At 35.5% G+C, this 19,219-nt stretch overlaps 2 protein-coding genes and 1 long non-coding RNA gene across 3 annotated transcripts in view; 2 read left to right on the top strand and 1 right to left on the bottom strand.

Moving 5' to 3' along the window:
• Positions 1-19,219, bottom strand: part of Nrx-1 (Neurexin 1) — an 88,596-nt gene that overhangs the window by 11,874 nt on the left and 57,503 nt on the right. Inside the window, exons 4-19 of the mRNA XM_074141483.1 lie at positions 10,781-10,930; positions 10,441-10,601; positions 10,308-10,334; positions 9,623-9,781; positions 8,546-8,698; positions 8,348-8,455; positions 8,074-8,266; positions 7,656-7,838; positions 7,430-7,573; positions 6,952-7,169; positions 5,981-6,089; positions 5,718-5,912; positions 3,146-3,583; positions 2,902-3,060; positions 1,716-1,835; positions 184-362 (exon numbers count right to left, since the gene is read on the bottom strand). Of these exons, the coding sequence (XP_073997584.1) occupies positions 184-362; positions 1,716-1,835; positions 2,902-3,060; positions 3,146-3,583; positions 5,718-5,912; positions 5,981-6,089; positions 6,952-7,169; positions 7,430-7,573; positions 7,656-7,838; positions 8,074-8,266; positions 8,348-8,455; positions 8,546-8,698; positions 9,623-9,781; positions 10,308-10,334; positions 10,441-10,601; positions 10,781-10,930 (2,696 nt within the window). The remainder of the gene's footprint in view (positions 1-183; positions 363-1,715; positions 1,836-2,901; positions 3,061-3,145; positions 3,584-5,717; positions 5,913-5,980; positions 6,090-6,951; positions 7,170-7,429; positions 7,574-7,655; positions 7,839-8,073; positions 8,267-8,347; positions 8,456-8,545; positions 8,699-9,622; positions 9,782-10,307; positions 10,335-10,440; positions 10,602-10,780; positions 10,931-19,219) is intronic.
• On the top strand, positions 1,780-3,612 carry LOC141460968 (uncharacterized). Its single transcript, XR_012462450.1, has 2 exons — positions 1,780-1,922; positions 2,782-3,612. It is a non-coding gene; the product is annotated as an uncharacterized lncRNA (long non-coding RNA).
• LOC141460967 (uncharacterized) lies at positions 17,250-19,119 on the top strand. The gene is made up of 2 exons (XM_074141499.1): positions 17,250-17,418; positions 17,661-19,119. The coding sequence occupies exons 1-2, from the start codon at positions 17,287-17,289 to the stop codon at positions 17,829-17,831; spliced, it is 303 nt and encodes a 100-aa protein (XP_073997600.1). The 5' UTR covers positions 17,250-17,286; the 3' UTR covers positions 17,832-19,119.

Genomic DNA, 19,219 nt, shown 5'->3' with positions numbered 1-19,219 from the left:
GTGTTGTTTTGTACTTACCAAAAATGATAGGACTTATATTTCAATCAATTTGTCCATTGGTGAAGTTTTGGACAAGCCAGTATTTTCATAGAAATTTCACAATAGCAACAGCAAACAAAATAACACTAACGATTTTAGGTTATATTAGTCTGTAAAACCAATGAACTTGTTGTAAGTACTCACTATCTCTAGTTCCATGTAATCGTTGGAGGTGCCGCTGTCCACCCTGAGAAGAATCGCGTCATCCTGGTCTGTGATAAATCCAAGCGCTAGTACGTCGCTCTTCATTTCTGGTCTTCTATCCTCGGGGAATACATAAGTGACCAGTCCTCGGTTTGGACCAAATTCATAAGCGATTGATTCTATAAATGTCATAAGATTTTTTTTTTTTTATTTTTTTTAAATGAAGCAAATATTTAAAAGTTCTTTAAGCGACTTGTGATTACCATCAAATGTATTGGTGGGTGGCCAGTCGCTCAGGAAATACACTAAATAAAAAACTTGCCACACAAAGGGCACCACCCACAAGAATTGTCTTAGAAATTAGTATTTGATATTAGGAAGTATGAGTAACTGTTAAAATGGAATTGCATATTAAACCCAGAACTTTGAGAAAACAATAACTTATAATAAACAGTACCAAACAGATGACTACGCTAGTACCCTCTTGTAAGCATCCCTCTTGTAAAGGTCACAGACTTAGTCAAGAGATAAGGTATTAAGAAGTACCTAAGAATTGCCAAAAGACATCGTTGCTTAAAAAAAAAGATAAAAATAATAACAAAAAAATAAATAAAAAGCGTAAAAATGATTTTTAAATAATGAGATTGAACAATGTAAAGAAATATCTTATTTATGGTAAACTTTTCCCCAATGGATATGTGAGGAAAACTTACTGCACATACTAGGATTTAGTTTGTTTGTTGATGAATGATTTAATTTCCAGTTTTATCACTAAGTACCCTAAAATATTAATGGTTCTGTCTGCTATCGACCCGATCAACTTGATGAATTAACAATTAGATACAGAGAAGCGGAGAAATATGTTTGAAAAAAAAAAACGTTTTTTCCACCAACGTTTCAGCAAATTTATTACCTTTTTTTAAGGTTTTATAGAAAATATGAAAGAAAGTATTGATTTGACATTATTTATTTATTTTGTATTTATTTACATAATAATAGCAATCTAGCATTGATTGCATACATCCAAATTACTTGTATTAGTTTGCTTATTCTACTTATTTTGTGCAGACCCAACAGAAGGCATTAAATTTGCCGAAACTTGCGAACAAAGAAGGTTTTTATTTTTATCTAAGGCATCCTCAATACCTATTGTACAATTTACCACTTTTCAAGGTAATAGAATTATTAAAATGAATTGTAAGAAGGAAAACTATAAAACTGATTTCAAATAAAGAAATTTTTGGAAGTTTTCAATTAGGTTATCATTTTCTACATAAATTAGTTTAGGAGAAAATCCGGGCTTATAGCGCTACATAAAATTAATTTTTAATTCTGTTTTTAAAAACTTTTTCCATATGATTTTGTTGAACATATGAGTTAAAAAATGTTTTTTTTTTTTTTTGCTGGAGAAAGGATTTAATTCATTGACACGAACAAAATGTAAATTTCCCTAATTCCCTCTGGTAACACAAACTGTGAGAGCAACTTTTTTTTCTTTATTTTTAAAACTTTTGAAGTGACCATTTTATTACCTTCAGTGCACTTTGGTCCTGTGTAAGAGGTCATATCGCAATCGCAGGTGTAGGAGTTCCACTGCTGGACACAAACTCCACGATTGGCGCAGATATTGTGGCTGCATTTTGTACTTGGACCTATCCAAAAAAAAATGGACATCATTAATGGAGATAGAATCTGCAAAGGGATCATCGATTTGCTTTCGAGAGCTAATACAATGACTGGTAATATTTTGATATATTGGGAATAACGGAATTATTTTAAACCTTTGAGGAACTTCATTGCAACCTCATACCTTGGCCAAAGACATATTCTTCTACTTACCAGTTCCTCTCCACTTTTAGGTTGATTCGTTCGCAATTAGTCCGTTTCCTTGGATTCTTAGGTGGGATCTTTTTAGAAATCTCCCTTTCAGAAATTTTTGCTTTTGGTTTTTTGTTAGCTAGGGTCCACATAGACTCTTAGCGGTCGATGAGAAGTGGTAATTGTGGTTCGGAGGTTGATTTCGAAAACGTAGATTACAAATAACGAACTAAACAATGATTATTAAAATTCTAAACCATTTGTACAAATGTATGTGTCCAATACATTCTGTATAAAATATCGCAGTTATTACCGCACTCGGCAGAGTAATTATTGTCAATTTCATCTTACTTGTTGCCAAGCTTTCAAGCTAGGGACTAGGTCATTTTGGGGACTGATTTGCAAGATGAACTTTAGTAAATAAAGCAAAGATAAGTTTTAAAACTGTACTCTAATATGATTTTTAGATGAATTTTTAATGTATTAAAACAAAAAAAAAATTATCGAAAACAGGGTTAAGTTCCGCTTAAGTTTCAAAGCTTAGGTGGTTTTAGTTGGTTTCAGACATGATAATGTGATTTAGATGAAACAGGCATAATGTACTCATAGAATTCTGAGATTATTCAAGTCCAAGATTAATATATTAATAAGTTAAGCAAATCCATCACATTGTCTAAGGTCAATATTGCTAATTAAAAACTTTTTTATAATTTATAAGTTTTTTTTAAATTAATTTTGTTATTTAAATGAATGACCTAAAACCATCACACGATTGCGTAGCAACCGAAGATCGACGATGGTCATAACAGTTTAATGTCCCTTAAACTAATGGAAGGATTGAATCGAGAAAAATTTTGAAGAAAGTATTATCAATCTTAAGAACTTGAAATACGGAATTACCATCACATCCAGCTGTGACCAGCGAACTTGGGACAACAGCGTCTTCCAAGATGTTAGGAGATTCTCCATTAAGATCCAGTGATGCCAGACAACCCTCAAACCCATGTTTTGCTTGAATCTGTTTAGGTAAATGAACAAACCCATCCTTGGGAAGACCTCCTGAAATAAGTATCAAGAAATCAATCATTAAAAGATATAAACAATGTGAAGTAGATATGAATGAAACGTTCAGTAAAAGTCTCACCTAGATAAAGAATACCTCCTAGATCTAGATTGTCATTGTGGCCGCGACTGGTCACCGTTGCGTACGTTTCATCTACCATCAGGGTGTGCTGTTTGGGTGAAGGTCGGCCGATAGTCACCGAGTGCCATTTGTTGTCATTTAAACTGCCTCGGGCATTGTCTCGCACTCGCACCGGCCCGTCGCCAAGGTCAAATGTGTAAGCAATGTGTCCGTTGGCCAGTTCTATAGCAATGAAATCTTGCTCCCTACCTGCATTGTAAAGAATCAAGCCGGACGGTTCTCTTGTTTTAAACTGGAAGTATATGTTCGGTCCGGTGTACGCCTTGAGCAAGGGAAGGCCGACAAACGTGTGCTTGGATTTGAAGGTGACTGGATGATGGACCAGTTGGTGATCGCGTTTGGAAAATGTTGCAGTCACTGAAATACGAGGCTGAGGACCTGTCAAGAAATAAAATCTGCTGTGAATATTCTAAGACTTTTATTGAACAAAGATTATAATTTAATTGAAATTTTTTCAATGAATTTTCTGAAAGTTCAGTTCTTAACTGAACTAAGGATGGGGAGTGTAAGGTGGTCTAAATAAGTCTAGTGAGTAACCAACATGAATGTAGAAACTGCATTTATGTTTACAGAAATTGCCACTAGAGTTCTCCACCGGGTAAAGTAAGCGTACCGCCCATTTAATGGCGGCTTACAAGTCTACAACAGTATGCCCATTTCTCTTTTATCTATTTCACGATTAAACAATACAAATTATGAAGTTTTTTTGTTACTGTTAACGATAACTGGGTAAAACATGAAGTATTATCGCAAAAGAAATATTATTTATCGTATTTTTCACGGAATTTTTTTTTCTTGCTTTTTTGGAAAGTTTATCAAATACCTATGGGAGAAATGTTGGAAAAAAAAATTTAAATTAATTATTTCATTGAAATTATTCAGTTTAAAGTATTGGCCAATCACAGCGTAGTACGGTTGCAGACAGTGGGCGGGTCATGCCCACCTCTAGTGTAACCACGCCCCGTCCAATGAAAACGAGTCATTGCTAATGAAAGCTTATTAACAATGGTGCTTCAACAACTTTCACTTATTTTTCTAAATCTTTTATTATTTTCTCATATTTTATTAACCTTTTTTTTTTTTGTTACTTCGGTAATAATATTAATCTTACGTAGATATTGATAAATAATGCTAGCAAATTATTCGAAAAAAAATTTCTCAATTTTCAAGAAATTTTTCATAAGTTAAGATCGTTTTTGAATAGTTTTCGCCAATATCCGACAGTTTCACTTTACTTTCTCATGAAAAGAATCTCCTCTGAACACTCACATGACTTTTTCTTACCATAATTTACGAATTTAATTGAATTTTATTGTAACTTAGAATTGCATAATAAAAAGAAAGAAGAGATCAATTTAATAATAATGTTGATAGATAGCGACACATTCCTTCTGAACCAAACTATTAATTGAGAAAAAATTAAAAGCCTAACTGACACTTAAGCTTAAGTACGTCATTAGATCAGCTTCAAATGAATCCGTTCGGAAAATTCATAGTAAATTAAGGGAAAAACCTTTAAAACTGCACTTCCGGTCTATTGATTTTCTTTCTTCTTGGAAGTTTGGTTTGAAATTTAATAATCAAATAAATACCTGGAGGTAGTAAAACCTTAAAACTTCTTAATAGGAGTTTAGAAAACCTTATATAACCCCTCCTAAATAAATAAAGTTACTTGGAAAAAACGGTTATTATAAATGTAATATTCCCACTTGTAAGTGGAAAAGTCATTATTAGAAAATAGTTTTACGTAAAAATAAAATAGCAGGAAGTTCGGTGGAGATTCGTAAAGAGCGGAAATCAGGGTCTGAATTCCAAAACCAGTAGTACCAACTTTCTTCTAGCCGAAGAAATGATCAATGATCAATAAGGGACGTCACCAGCATCTTGGGAAGAATGGTTTAATTTTAACACGCCTCTTGAACCAACGTTTCCGCAAAACGTTTCTGAGTAAAAGGAACGTTTTTTACACGAACAAATTGCTAGAAACAGTTGTGAATCGTATAGTTAAAATAAAAAAACGTCTACAGTTTATTGAAGGCTTCCGTAAAACAACTGTATGTGTATATTATTATTTATTATTTAATTTATTACTGTATATATTAAAAGTTTTAGTTATATTGTTAACAACTAAATTGCAGATAACACTAACAAAAAAAAACCCAAAACACTTCACAAACATACGAGAGGGCTGTTTCATTTTAAAATCAGTGAAAATCGAAATAGCGTAAGCAAAAGAAATTTAAAATATATAAAGCTTAGGAGCCAATTCGAGAAATTTATAAAAACCAAAATGTCCATTAAATAATTAATATCTAAAAAGTTTTTGGATAAATTACGATGGATTCTATAGTGATTTTAAATCGCACTGAAATATCACAATATCGTGCTTGGATATTTCGGTTTTTATTTATGCTGTCCATATTCAAACTAACGCAGTCCGATTTCTAAAACCACATCTCAAAAACCAAATTACGACAATTGGAAATCACACTTCCAATCTAAAACTGGTCACCTGTAGGTTCCGTGGACGGTTGAGAAGTTCTGGCCAACTCAAAATAATTGACCCCATTGTAGGTGAACTGCTGCATGGAACCAACAAAGTTCGGCACAGAATTGGTCATCTGTATTTCCTCTTCGTCATGATACAGCCCTCCGACATGCAGACTCCTCAGTTCCAATACACCTCCACGTCCTAGCGGACTCTCCACTAAAAAACAGTAATAGTTCATTAGGAAGTTTAGTGATGTAAGGGGGCAGTTTGCTATGCGATAGTACCTCTGACTGGTGATTCATCATCCACTTGGAAGAATATATTGTCTGTCCGACGGGAATATTTCAGAGTATGCCACTGATTATCATTCAGTCCTTGGCCTGAGAGTAATGTCTGAAATGTTAAGAAAACTTTTTTAATAATCTATGATGTTTCTGGTGTATAAGACGACCATTCCTTATAGGCGACGGCTCCACAGTGCACTGTACCTCGACGCCAGGCCTTTGCGAATCTCGTGCAACCAGCTGTAATGGCCAGCCAAGGTCCGATGGGAGTAGTTCTGATTGCTTTTTAAGATCTTACTTTTTTTTCTGCTCCCTCTAACCTGGGGTTTCCCACCATTTCTGGATCCCTTGGGAGACCTGTGTTCTAAAGGTTGCATTTATAAACACCTTGCTGGGCTACAAGTTCTCAAATAGAAAATATTGCCGCCCTTATTAGCATCAATTCCTAACCATCCTATCAAGTACAATCTTTTATAGGTTACTGATTCTCTTTGGATAGGTCAGCTATCCAGATAACGTAGCAAAAGCAGCCTCAATCTTTCGGATTTCTTATAAATGTCCTTATTCTCAATCGAACAGAATGAGACTCGCTTTATTATGCTTATCTGAACGATCCTAACAAGCTTATCTGGCTTAAAGGGCATATTAAAACACGGGTTATCCCAAATGACTCTCTCTCATTCGCTCTTCTGCCCTAGAACGGTTCATGAACCATTCAGATATGCAAGCCTCCCTGACAGGCTTAACAATTTTGAGGAGCTTTTCCAGCAGTATTCTAGAAGAGTTAATGGAGCACAGAAATCCTCATGGAGTCTGTAGTTATTCTCCTGGTCCAAGCTTGAGCTTGCGGATAGGGCATACATATGATACGTTCCATTAAGTTTAGAGTATACGGGAGCTTGCCCATTCTAGACATGGTTCATTACATTTTGGTCATACTTGACGTTTGGGGGCAAAGGACAAAGAATTACCTTCTCCTTGTCGCCCAGCCTTAGATGTAACCTTAGTCTGCCACCAGTGACGGTGACTTGCAGTCGGTCCCCGGACTGTTCAGTGCTAGACACCAACAGCAGCCCAACTGGTCTGGTGGTTCTGAACCTCAGTCGCACTTCTTCAGCTTGGCCTCGCAGTTCGCGCCACAATCGCACCGTCATGTATTGCGAGCCATTAAAAGTCAGCGTTGTCGCTTCTGTTTAAACAAAATAATTTTTGTAAAGAGACGGTAGTGTAAAAGTTAGGATAACATGAAATTTTCTTATGTTACTTCACTCATGAGCATTATATATTTGGCCAATTATACCTTGCTTTATAATACTGAGATTTGTACCAAATTTTATTAATTCTTTTACCTCCGTGACTAATCAAAAATCTATACTTCTCTGGGGTTAGTGATAAAATTAAAAGCTAAAATTTTATAACTCTCCAGTATTTTATGAAAACAAAATGAACCTTTGCCACATGTAGGGCCAGTGAAGGTTGTAGCGGTGCAGTCGCACACAAATCTGTTCCATCCTTCGGAGCAGATACCCTGGCTCATACACGGCTGTGTGTCGCATTGCGGACTCTGACGGTGACACGCTGGCTGTATGGAACCTGAGCATGCAGATAAAATAGTTCAATCCAACTTTACAGCGAATAGCAATTGAAAGTAGGAGAAGTGAAGTGTCAGTTTTACCTGAGTCTTGTGCCCTGGCGAACAGTGCTATATCCACGGCTTTACCATTCAGTACTAGATCTCTAATGCAGCCCACAAAACCCTGGCTGAGTAGAGCAGTCCACAAGTACGGCGGAGTTACAATGCCCACGGGCAGCCCTCCAACGTACAGTCCGCCTTCCAAATCAAGTTGGTTCGAGTCACCTAGACCGAAATAGTTATTTAGTGGTCTATGAAGAAAAATAACATTTTCAAATACTAGTGATCTACTTGTTTTAGGTTCGTTCCTTCGTCGTTAGTTGTTTACTAATTGTTAATTGATATAATCCTTAACAAAAAGATTGCTAATAATCAATTAATCTAGAAAATAAGCATTAAACTTGAGGGTTAAACCCGAGAATGTTCATCCTAAATTTTAAACGAATTCAGGGCTGGTTACCTGGCGTGGTAAAGTCAGCCGCGTTTCCATCCACAGTCAACCTGCCCTGTTTGCCCGTCCTTTTCAAGGTCATCTCATGCCAGGATCCGTCATCCACTCTTCTGGTTGTACCTTTCACTTTAGCAGCTCCTGATCCCAAGTCCAGATGTAGCCATAAGTGTCCTTCTATCAGTTCAACTCCAAACATATCAGCCTTCAAGATTTGTAATAATAAAATATTAATCCCATAGCTCACCAGGATTATTATTTTATTTAATAGACTTTAGCAACTCACATGTGGAGTGTTCCCTCCCCGGCTGAACATGAGCAGACCATTCGGCTCAGTAGTCCTCAGCTTTACTGACACACTGCCAGATCTCGGGGCATCCCAGCTAGGTAACACCTGTAATGTTTGATATGTGTTCAGACAGGCCAGGTTTCAGTGTTTTAATAATATTAACTGTAGCAGTGATGACAACAAGTTCATACTGACCAGGTGTGAAGCAGGAGTGGTGAAGGTAATGGGATCGGCAGCCTCCACTTCCTGGCACATGAAGTCCACATGGCCGGCCACGCCTACCAGCTTACTTCCGGTTCGGGCCAACTCGATCAGGTTTAATTTCAGAGTATCTGCATTGAATTCAACCTGAAAGTTTTATTTGCTATTATATAATAACTTGATTACGCTTCGGATCATCAAAAAGTAAAAATAATAAAAACTTAAACCCAAGTGGAAGTAGTGATAATCTTACAGGTGCTCCAACTTATTTGATATCAACTAATCTGGGTCTTTCCGTTTTGGCGTAATAACAGATCGTAATATTTGGATAACTGTACACTGAAGATAACTGTTAATATAGAAAAATTAAATAACCAGAACTTTGATGTCTGTTACCCTTTCTGGGACTTCCCTAGAGAGAGTAGCGCTTACCAGGATTGTAGGAGTGAATACCTTTCCTAGAACCATCGCACCTTCTTAACTTGTGGTGCTATCTTTAGAATGCTTTAGAAAAGCTAAGGGAGAGTGGTTATCCTATACTACCGGCTTCCCCCTAGAAAGCCTCCATATTAGAGGAGAACATGTGAGGAATGTTGCGGGTGGCTTGTGTTTCACCTAAGAATGGTTTTCCCTGCCTTCTTCCAGCACTTAGTAGAACTTCACAAGCAAAGGTCTTCTTCACATTTCTTGGGAAGGCTCTTGGTCAGCTGGCTCCATAGAATAGTCATCCCTAACACGGCTTCCACCTTATTCCCAGAAACTCCCTCCAGAGTAAGTTGGCGTGGCTAGCAGTTGTATCTCCTGGTGCTGCTGTAAGGTGAGTTGTCAAACTTGGCACCAGTGCACACAATAGATCTGCTTGAACAGATCTGCAGTACAAAATCCCTCTTTATACAAAAAGATCTTAGTTTGAGTCCGAAATTTGAAGGAGTCATGGTTTTAGAATGCAAAAACAAGTTCTCACTAGAGACCTGGCGAGAGACCAACTATCCTGCATTAATTTTTCAAGAACACCATTACTTGTAATGTTAAAATGATTATTCAAGAAATATTAAAAGCAGAATAACTTACCTTTCTAAGACAGCCTACGAAGTTGTTGTGCAGTTTGGCGGCGGTAAGTGAGAGAACGTTCTCAGTGCCGCCAACGAACGCCCTGGAAGAGCTCAGCATTGTGAAGGTGCCTGCAGTGTTGGAATGTTCCGCGTACACTCCGTCCACCACTAACGACAACTGTTAAAGCACATCGTCTCTTCATTAGTCCAAGGACAAGATTATTGGAGTTCAATTTAATAAATAGTTGTCTCTGCTGATAGCCAGAAACAAATTACTGGATTGAGTTTCTTCCAAAATGGTCTTGTGGACAGGAGAATGAGTTGTAGTCAGGTCTAAATGTATTTTGAAGAGAATCGTTGGAGATTTGAAGCGGTTAAAGCACTTGGTCAAAGACGCTAAGTTTTATCTGTACTGCGGCTCTAGAAGCTCCATTTATTTGGCCCTTTACAATGAGGGCCGATTGAGAAAAACAAAGAATATCGAATATATCTACAAATCGAGATAAGATTTCGCGCCTACTTGATAACACCCTCTAGTACGCTAGGTTGAATCTTGACGGCCTTAAGCTCTTCTTGATGGCTTTACCACTTCTCATAAAGGACTTTTGCTTAGATAGAAAACACGGAAATGCTCCGAATTAGCGAATATTGTTTTAATTTAAAAGGAGACACCTAATAAATGAAATTAAGTAGTTTTAACTCACCCTGCAGAAACTGGTAACCGCAGAAATCTGAAACATTAAAACCAACATGAATGACCTTGAGAAAGTCGTGCGAATGAAGCACACAAGATTTTAGTTTCTATGGAAACTGTGCGAATGTGACGTAAATTCTGACCTCCTGGACTCTTCGGTGCACGGTGACCTTGTGCCATTGGTTGTCGTCAAACCTGACCCTCTTTGGTTTGATCTGCAGGTCTAGCTTACCGTCGCCCAGACTCATGCTTAACACCACGCCGCCTTCTCGCAAACCCAGGTTCAGATAGTCTCCGTTATCACCTGGCAATATTAGAGTGTTTAAATGTATTGCTTGTAATCATTTTTCTAATCTAAATTAGCAATCTGTTCACTAGCTTAGTGAAGTAAAATAATGAATCCTGAATCTAAAAATATTGAGAGTATCAAAAAAAAATAGTAGATAAGGTCTACCTTTCGTAAGTCAACTCATGTTAACTAACCTGTATGAAACAGAAGACCGGACGGATGTCTAGTTTTAAAGTAAAGGGAGACTGAGTCCTGTGTAGAGACGATGGGCTCGCCGCCTGTCCGACTCAGATCGTAGTAGAGGTACTCCACGCCCCTGAACGTGGCTTCCGAAGGCGCCTTATCTGCAACACAGTTAGTTTGGCAATAATCTTTAAAAAATAAAACAAGGATGGATAGAAACGAATCCGTTATTTTGTGCAGAAACTTAAAAAGCATTCTTATTAGATTATTTACCGGAAAACTTTGAATTTGTAGTAATAATCCATCTCTACACTTGAAAACTGAAGGGAATGATCAGCCAATCAACTGAATTAATATTTCAGTTAAACCTTCAATGGTGAGAATTCTTTCACACCAGTTATCTCTAACCTATAACCTAAATTCTCATATTGATCAAAGAAATAAGAAGAAAGTATTGTTATCACGCACATTTTGAAGTCAACACTATTTAGTAAAAATCCTAAGTTTTAGAACAATTATTACAGGTTCTTTTTAGGCTAGGATTTTTTGTTTCTTCGTAATTTTAAGACTGAAACAGAAAATATTGAGATGAATCGAACTTTGAACGGCGTAGTTTGAATCTTTGAATCGAATCTTTGAGAAGAAATACTCGTATGTACATATATGGATAATTTAACAACAGAAAAACATTATGTTTATAAAATTTGATTCTTTGTTGGTTAATTTGCGTTTTGGAAATCGTACATGTGAATATTAGTTAGCTAAATTTGATATGAAAGGGTTAATTGTATTAACTTCGAATAAGATTAACATCAGCATCCGCAATGAGAGTTTGTAATTTTTTTTAAATTATTGTGCGATTAGGTGAAGTATTGTTCGAATCGAACAATCAAAGTTTAGGTAGTTTTAGTTTATGGTTAAATGCAAAAAGTATCTTTGCCATAATCGATAATCCAGGATGAATTTAAAGTAAAATTCATTCGCATTTTGAGAACCAATAGAAAAAGTGTATCCTCTATTTACTAGCGATGGTACTGTACTTTTATTTGCAATCTTTTCCCAAAGCAATACTTAGCATGAAAGGAGTTTTAGTTCCCTATAAGGAATGATTTCATTGCAATTTAAAATTGTACTAAGCGCAGCGTTATGATTTGAATACGCAGTTCGAAGTTCGAACATTGAGAATCGCAGTACGAGAAATGAGAATCAGATTTTTCTCAGAGAGATTTCTTTCTTTTTTTTAAATTAGAACTCAATTACAGTTAGAAGCGACAGCAACAAAATAATTGAGCTTCTATTAGAAAAACAACGAAACGAAAAAAATGAAAACTATCAGATAATTTGATAGTTATTAAAGTTGTTTTTAGTTTTGTCCCAGAATGCAGCAGCGATCTTGCTAAACAACCCAAGAACGCTTCATTTTTCCGCAAACAGTTCAATTAGGCTTTCCTGGTTTTGTTTGAATGACTTCTTAAAATTCCAGAAAGAAGCACTTAAAATGATGCCTGAAACTTGGATACATGTTTAATTACTACTTAAAGTCAAACTACTTGGAATGATTTCCAAGTAGCGTGAAAGAAAAGAAATTGTAGGGGTGCCGCCATAATTACATTTGAAGGTCTTTCTTGACAATATGATTCACTTTAGTTTAATTGACATTAATATGACTTTAATACATAAATTTTACAGTGGAATATTTCCATTAAATTAGATTGTAACCCTATAACCTGCACTGCAACCTAAAATAGCCCACCTTCTAAGATACTGTCTCAGTTTCCTTGACAATTATAAATAAATTAAGAGCAATGCGCCGCGAGAGAGAGCAAGAAGTAAATCGCAATCTCTTGACATCATTAGCTTTTGGATAATTTAATGTTCTTTCGATTGGCGTGATTAAAATTGCACAGCTCGAACCCCCTTAAGGGTTAAGCCTACTTTTGTGAAAAAAGTTGAGAATCAGCCATGGTTTACGTAAACTATTCTGTCGATGTAAGCAATAATGTTAACTTCTTTTTGTATGACCTTCCAATCCAATAGTCAGTACATTATTCATTTACATCATTAGTCTAAGCTGTCGGTTTGCTCACATATAAATATAGTTCGGTGAAATCTATTACCTTAATCAAAGTGTTACCTTTTCTACCTTAATTATCGATACCTTCGTATTCTCGTCTTACTTCATCAACATCTGATCAGAATTCTCCGGCCTCATAACATCAACCTCATTATTAACTAGCCATCTAATTACTAATTATCAGATCTGGTGTGGTTATTGTGTGGTCAGTGCTTTAATGACATGTTGTTTTTTGGCTTATGACGTTTAATTTTGATAAACGTCATAAAAAAAATAAAAGATTAATGAAATTAAATTCATTGGATGTTGATTTCATGAGTTGAGGTTATCTCGCTCCAAAAAAAAGAATTTACTTTTTGAACTCACAAAACAATATTGCATGTACCAACTGCAGAGGTTTGGCTAATGGCCACAGGCATAGGCCCAAAAAAAAAAAAAAAAAAAAAAAAAAAAAAAAAAAAAAAAAAAAAACTGCAGAGGTTAATGCTAATACTAAATGGACAATAAACATTCAGTGTTAACTAGAAATGTGATCACGGCGGGCAATAAAAGGTCTGTGAGATCCCAGTTTCAAAATATTTATTTGTGCACAGACCAGGTTTAGGAAATATTTATCAACTCGAATATTAGAGAGGAGCGGCAAGCAAGTGTTCGCGTGATAAATAACTTGTCATCCTCAGGTGCAGTCAGCTGTGTCAGATAGGATTGCTGGCTCAGACATTCAGGACTCACCTTAATGCAGCATTCATGTCATGCCCTAACTGACGCAACTGTTTGTTTTTTTGTTAACTCTTAAACTATAAACAAACCTCTGGGCGATCATCTAACCTTGAGGATTGTAGTTAGAGGAAGTTAACTCTGGGTTTTTTTCCACTTTAATGTCATTTAAGGGGTGTCAACATCTGAGATCATTGGCACCCGGAGCTTTATTTTTTCACTGCACTGCTGACCTCTGGTTGCAGACAACGCTGCGCATCACTGAACAGTAAGCTGTAAGAAGCTCCTAGGAAGAGAAAATCTAATGGGCCAGCAGCTGGATTCGAACCCGTGATCTCCGCATTAGAATCCACACTACTCGCTAACCACTCAGCTAATTCCTTCCTTGTCGTTTATGATGTAATTAAAAGGTCGAATGCACTTCTACTGATCTCCATAAATTTGTTTTTAATTTTGGCCTGGAATAACTGAAATTGTCCAAACTTGGCCACTTTACTGAAAGGGATTTAGAGTTTTTTTTAAAAAAGGAGAACATCGCTTATCTGGATTTTTCATTGGAGAATCACGAGCACTTGTATGTTGAACAGGTTGAGGCTTTCCTCTAACGTGTCATTTTTAATATTAGTTCCAAATTAGAAGAAAATTTGTCGACGGAAACGCCATTGTCCTGAATAGGAAACATTCCTGGGACTATTTAATCAGAGTTCCTGGAATAGGAGGGGCAAAACTAAATCTCAGCTGTGAAGTGCCTTTCAGAACATCGCACGCTTCTAAAACTTACATTATACTCCTTAACAAAAACTTACAGTTTAAAAAGTTAAGTATAAGGGTTGATTAAACGCCAAAAGGTACACAAATCAGCAAGTACCCAACATTTCATTAATACTTCATTGATATTATTTAAGTAATTTTACCGCATTAATTTTCATTAATATTTTTTAAGAATTTATTAGATGTCACATACCCTTATGCTGGCCATTTTCATCTACAAAATATTTGTTCAAGTAGCACACCATTTAACTTAGATTGACTGTAATATCTAGTTATCTATAATAATCAAACTATTAATTGCAGGTGAAAAAGAAAACGTTATAAAAAATAAAAATTATGAGGCTAAAAAATTCAAATACTTTTTTTAAAAAATGCTTACACCAACATATATTAATGATTTTGTTTATTTTATTTATTTGTTTGTATTTTTAAATAAAATTCGTCGGTTTAAGTTCATTCTTCGATTAAAGTAATTGTCATTTTATGTAGCAGTCAAACGTTTGTAATAATAGGTAATAATTATCTGGCTTTATCGCAAATAATATAGTTTTCTTCAATTACATTCTCCATCTAGGTGTTCTTCCCACAATGTTGTGTATATGTAATATAAAATAAATAAGATATGCATATTTTTAGGACAGCTAATTATTCCAGTATTTTACCATAAGTAAAATTAGGGGGACTAAATTAAATTACAATTGAGAAATGAATAAATATTGTTGAATAATCTACTTGTTATTAACTGTGTGTTATTTGTGCTCACGAATATTTCGGTAAGACGAATTCAAGACTGAAATATTCTTTTAAATCCTCCGTGATTCAAATTTAAACAGTAGCCGACTCTAACTTTGTCTTTTTCTACTTTAACAAGCATGTATATGGGTCATCTTCAGAATAAAGGGCACATTAAAGAGAAATCAGAAGAATAATTTGGAATAGAGTTAAAATAAAGTACCTATTCATACGAAGATATAATGTACATTTTATCACAATTATAACTATTATGAATGAACTGGCCAGCATAAGGGTATGTGACATCTAATAAATTCTTAAAAAATATTAATGAAAATTAATGCGGTAAAATTACTTAAATAATATCAATGAAGTATTAATGAAATGTTGGGTACTTGCTGATTTGTGTACCTTTTGGCGTTTAATCAACCCTTATACTTAACTTTTTAAACTGTAAGTTTTTGTTAAGGAGATTTTTGTACCTCTTGGATAGATTTTTCTTTTTGTCTATTAGCAAAGTTACGTCTGCTTTACAGATTTTTTTTAAATTTGGAATAAGCTATTCTATCAATATAACCTGATAAGGTGTTAAATCGGAACCGTAACTACCACTGGAGAGATCTTTTTAAAGAATGGTTACAGTTGCGGTTCCCAAACCATCCTCAATAACAATTTTTTTGAGAAAGCGTTTTGAATAAAATAGGAAGGTATTTGTACGTAAATAGCAAAATTAAACTGCGATTTCAGTTCTTCCTTTTAAGAGGAGCAAGAAAAATAAACTGCGATTACAGTACTTCTCCCTAAAAGGCAAAGATTTTGAATCGAACTACAATTCATTGATGTAAATCGGTTCACTCATTGATAATTTTAACGATTGCAGTACTTCCTCTTAGTAGGTGTAAGAGCATGATGGCACTTCACAGCCACGTAGAGGAGCTTTAATCACTTCTACGTGCTAAATTTTATCAAAATCGGACTAAGCTTTGTAGAAATATTGGTAATAATAGTTTTAGAAAGGGCCTTACTTGGGTGGGGCGAACTCCCCTCCTTGTGAGGCATAGCGTCGAGACTTTTAAAGTACAAATCTGTACAAAATTTCGATTCGAATGACACTTCATTCATGAAAATCGGTTCACGTGTCGATAATTTGAAACGATTGCTATACTTCCACTTAACAAGTGTAAGAGCAGATCGTCGCTTTATTGTTAGGTAGGGGAGCCCTAACCCTATCATCCTACCAAATTCTATCAAAATCGGGCCTAGATTTACAGAGTAATTAGTAATAATAATTTTGGAGGGGGCCTTACATATATGGGGCTAACTCCTCTCCCATTTAATGTACAGCGTGGAGAGGCACATCTACATAAAATTCCGAATCGAATGACACCCTATTCATGAAAATCGGTTCACGCGTTTAGGCGCTACGTTGTTTAAAAAAGGTAACAAGAACAAGAACAAGAAGAACAAGAACATTTTTTGAAAATGCCGTTTTTGCTCATTTTCGGCAACTTTTTTCTCGAAACCTATTAGATCTGGGTTGTTGCAAAAAAATTACAGTCATAAAGGAGGATTGGCCCTACATTATAAAGAAAATTTGGGAATTTTATCTTTTATAGAAAAATAGAAAAAAATTGTCAAAGTTGGTGTTTTTCAACGTTACGCTTTTTCGTGTAGTTTTTGATGGTCAACCCTTATAAAACTGTCCTACCGGACAGTTTTAATACAAGGTCTTATCAAAAACCTTGTCAGTCTTACAGATTGTGCTGAAACGTTTTTCCCCTAATTTTCTGTAACTGTTCAGTCAGGTTACTGTGGGGTGAACAAATCACCGGAAACATTGACTTCAGGGGAATTCTAGGGCGTCAAAATATGACGCCATGCTTCCTTTTATCCTTACTAACTATAAAGTCGAAATCTACTGTTAGAAAGTGGATCCTTCAGGAATCTTGCGACTCTGAGGGTATCCCAGCCTAATACTCACAATCATAAATTTGCTTTTTCGAGGAAATGTTAAAGGATAAATTACATAGTGGTTAATACGATAATTTTAAGTAATAAAATTTGATAATTATTTGCTAGATAAGATTTACTATGTGAATCCCAGGCGCTGTTATGATATTATCTCATTTAGCGTTATTCACAATATTGCGATATCCGCTGAGTGAGTATATAAGAGAGATTAAACAGAGGCCATAACAACACATCCCATCCGAACAGTTCAACATGTCGCCAGCACAGTTGGTTTCACTAATCCTGGTAGCAGTCTGTCTGTGGTGCAACTGGTCGACAGAGGCGAGTATATGCAGCGACTGCACTGACCAGAAAAGCAATCCTGTTCTTCCTCGTCGAGATTTCGTAAGTACACTTATAAAATTTCTTACAACAACGTGGAACTTGAATAAGCATTAGATAGATCTAAAAATCTGTGCGCAGAATATAAGAAATCTGTGCTTCAAAATGGGGGTTTGAAGAAAATGAAAGACAAAATCAAGAGGGGATTGCTAGTTCATCGATTATCGCTATAATTGAGCTTAATGTTGTGTACAGGATTTTGAGTGCATAATGTAGGATTAGTACAATTAAATTGCGATTTGCAGAGATGGATAAGAGAGGCTGGAGCCCCGGAGACTGGAGGCCAGCTGAAAGATATGGCTGGTGTTGCCCTGGTTTTACCCAGAGAGAAGCGATCGCGCCAACCCGCTCGCATCGTGAAGACTGTCTACATCACCAGACCATCTTCCAAGAAGGTTCGCATACAAAGCGCTTAGAAAGGAGATTGTCATTTAGTAAATATATTTTAGTTCATTCAGATTAAGTGATTGTTAATTATTCTCTTCCTGAGGAGTTGAGAGTAACCAAAACTTCCGATCAAAATGACATACGATTCCTGGTGAAACCGAGGTAACCTCGTACATTTTTCCGTACGAGAAGGTTAAGTAAGGTAAACAAACTTGACGTGAAGTTTAGGTCGGGAACTTTGGTGGACTTAAAGCATGATGTAAAGTTGTTCTATTTTCGTTTTTACATTCAGATCGCTTTTTCACAATCAGGGAACCTCATTTCATGTACTTTGTATTTTTTTTGTTTTTAAATGTAATTTCAATTTTCAAAATTTGAGACAATAGCCAATATTATCCATTGAGAATAGCAAATAAAATTTCTGAGATCTTTCATTCAATACTGACAGTACAGTAAATCATGTTTCTGGTGAAAAAGCTACAAAACATGGCTTGTTACCTTTCAATAATTTACAGCCATTGTCTTCACTTACAATGAGGAATAATGCCGGCAACAAATCACAATGGACTCGCTGTTACAATACATCATGTGCTTACAATATAAATAATACAATATCAAGGTCAGTCGGTCGCGGCGCCGACCTTTCTGATCGATAGGCAATCTATATTTTAATATCTCTTTAACAATAACTTACAGTACAGAAAGTTAAGTATAAGGGTTGATTAAACGCCAAAAAGGTACACAAATCAGCAAGTACTTATCTTTTCATTAATACTTCATTGATGTCATTTGAGTAATTTTACTGTATTAACTTTTCAATATTTTTTAGAATTTATTAGATGATACAGATCATAATGCTGGCTATTTTCATCTACAAAAGATTTGTTCAAGTAGCCCTCCATTTAACTTAGCTTGACTGTAATATCTATTAATCTATAATAATCAAAAACTATTAATCACAGATTAAAACTAAAAACTTTATAAAAAATAAAAGTAAAATTATGACGCTAAAGATTTCAAAACATTTTTTAAATAAATGGTTACCCCAACATACTTCAATGATTTTATTTATGTTCTAAATAAAAATCGTCGGTTTAAGTTCATTCTTTGATTAAAGTGTTTATTACTTAATTTAGTAGTCAAGCGTTAATAATAACAGATGATTCATCTGGGTTAATATTAAATAATATAGTTTTCTTCAACTAGATTCTTAATCTAGGTGTTCTTCCCACAATGTTGTATATATGTAATGTAAAGTAGATAAAGATATGCATATTTGTAGGCCAGCCAATGAATTATTAAAGTATTTTACAACAAGTTGTTGGTTTTTTTCTCACCTTTCATTATTCTATGTTGACTTAATGTGAAAAAGCCAAATTTAGAGAGGTCATATAAGGCGCCACGGTAGCTGAGCGGT

This window comes from Rhodnius prolixus, unplaced genomic scaffold (assembly GCF_049639745.1).
Source record: "Rhodnius prolixus isolate KJV_2025 unplaced genomic scaffold, Rpr scaffold_6, whole genome shotgun sequence".
Taxonomy (NCBI): domain Eukaryota; kingdom Metazoa; phylum Arthropoda; class Insecta; order Hemiptera; family Reduviidae; genus Rhodnius; species Rhodnius prolixus.
The sequence above is the reverse complement of the archived record's forward strand: the minus strand, read 5'-3'. Positions and strand labels throughout refer to the sequence as shown.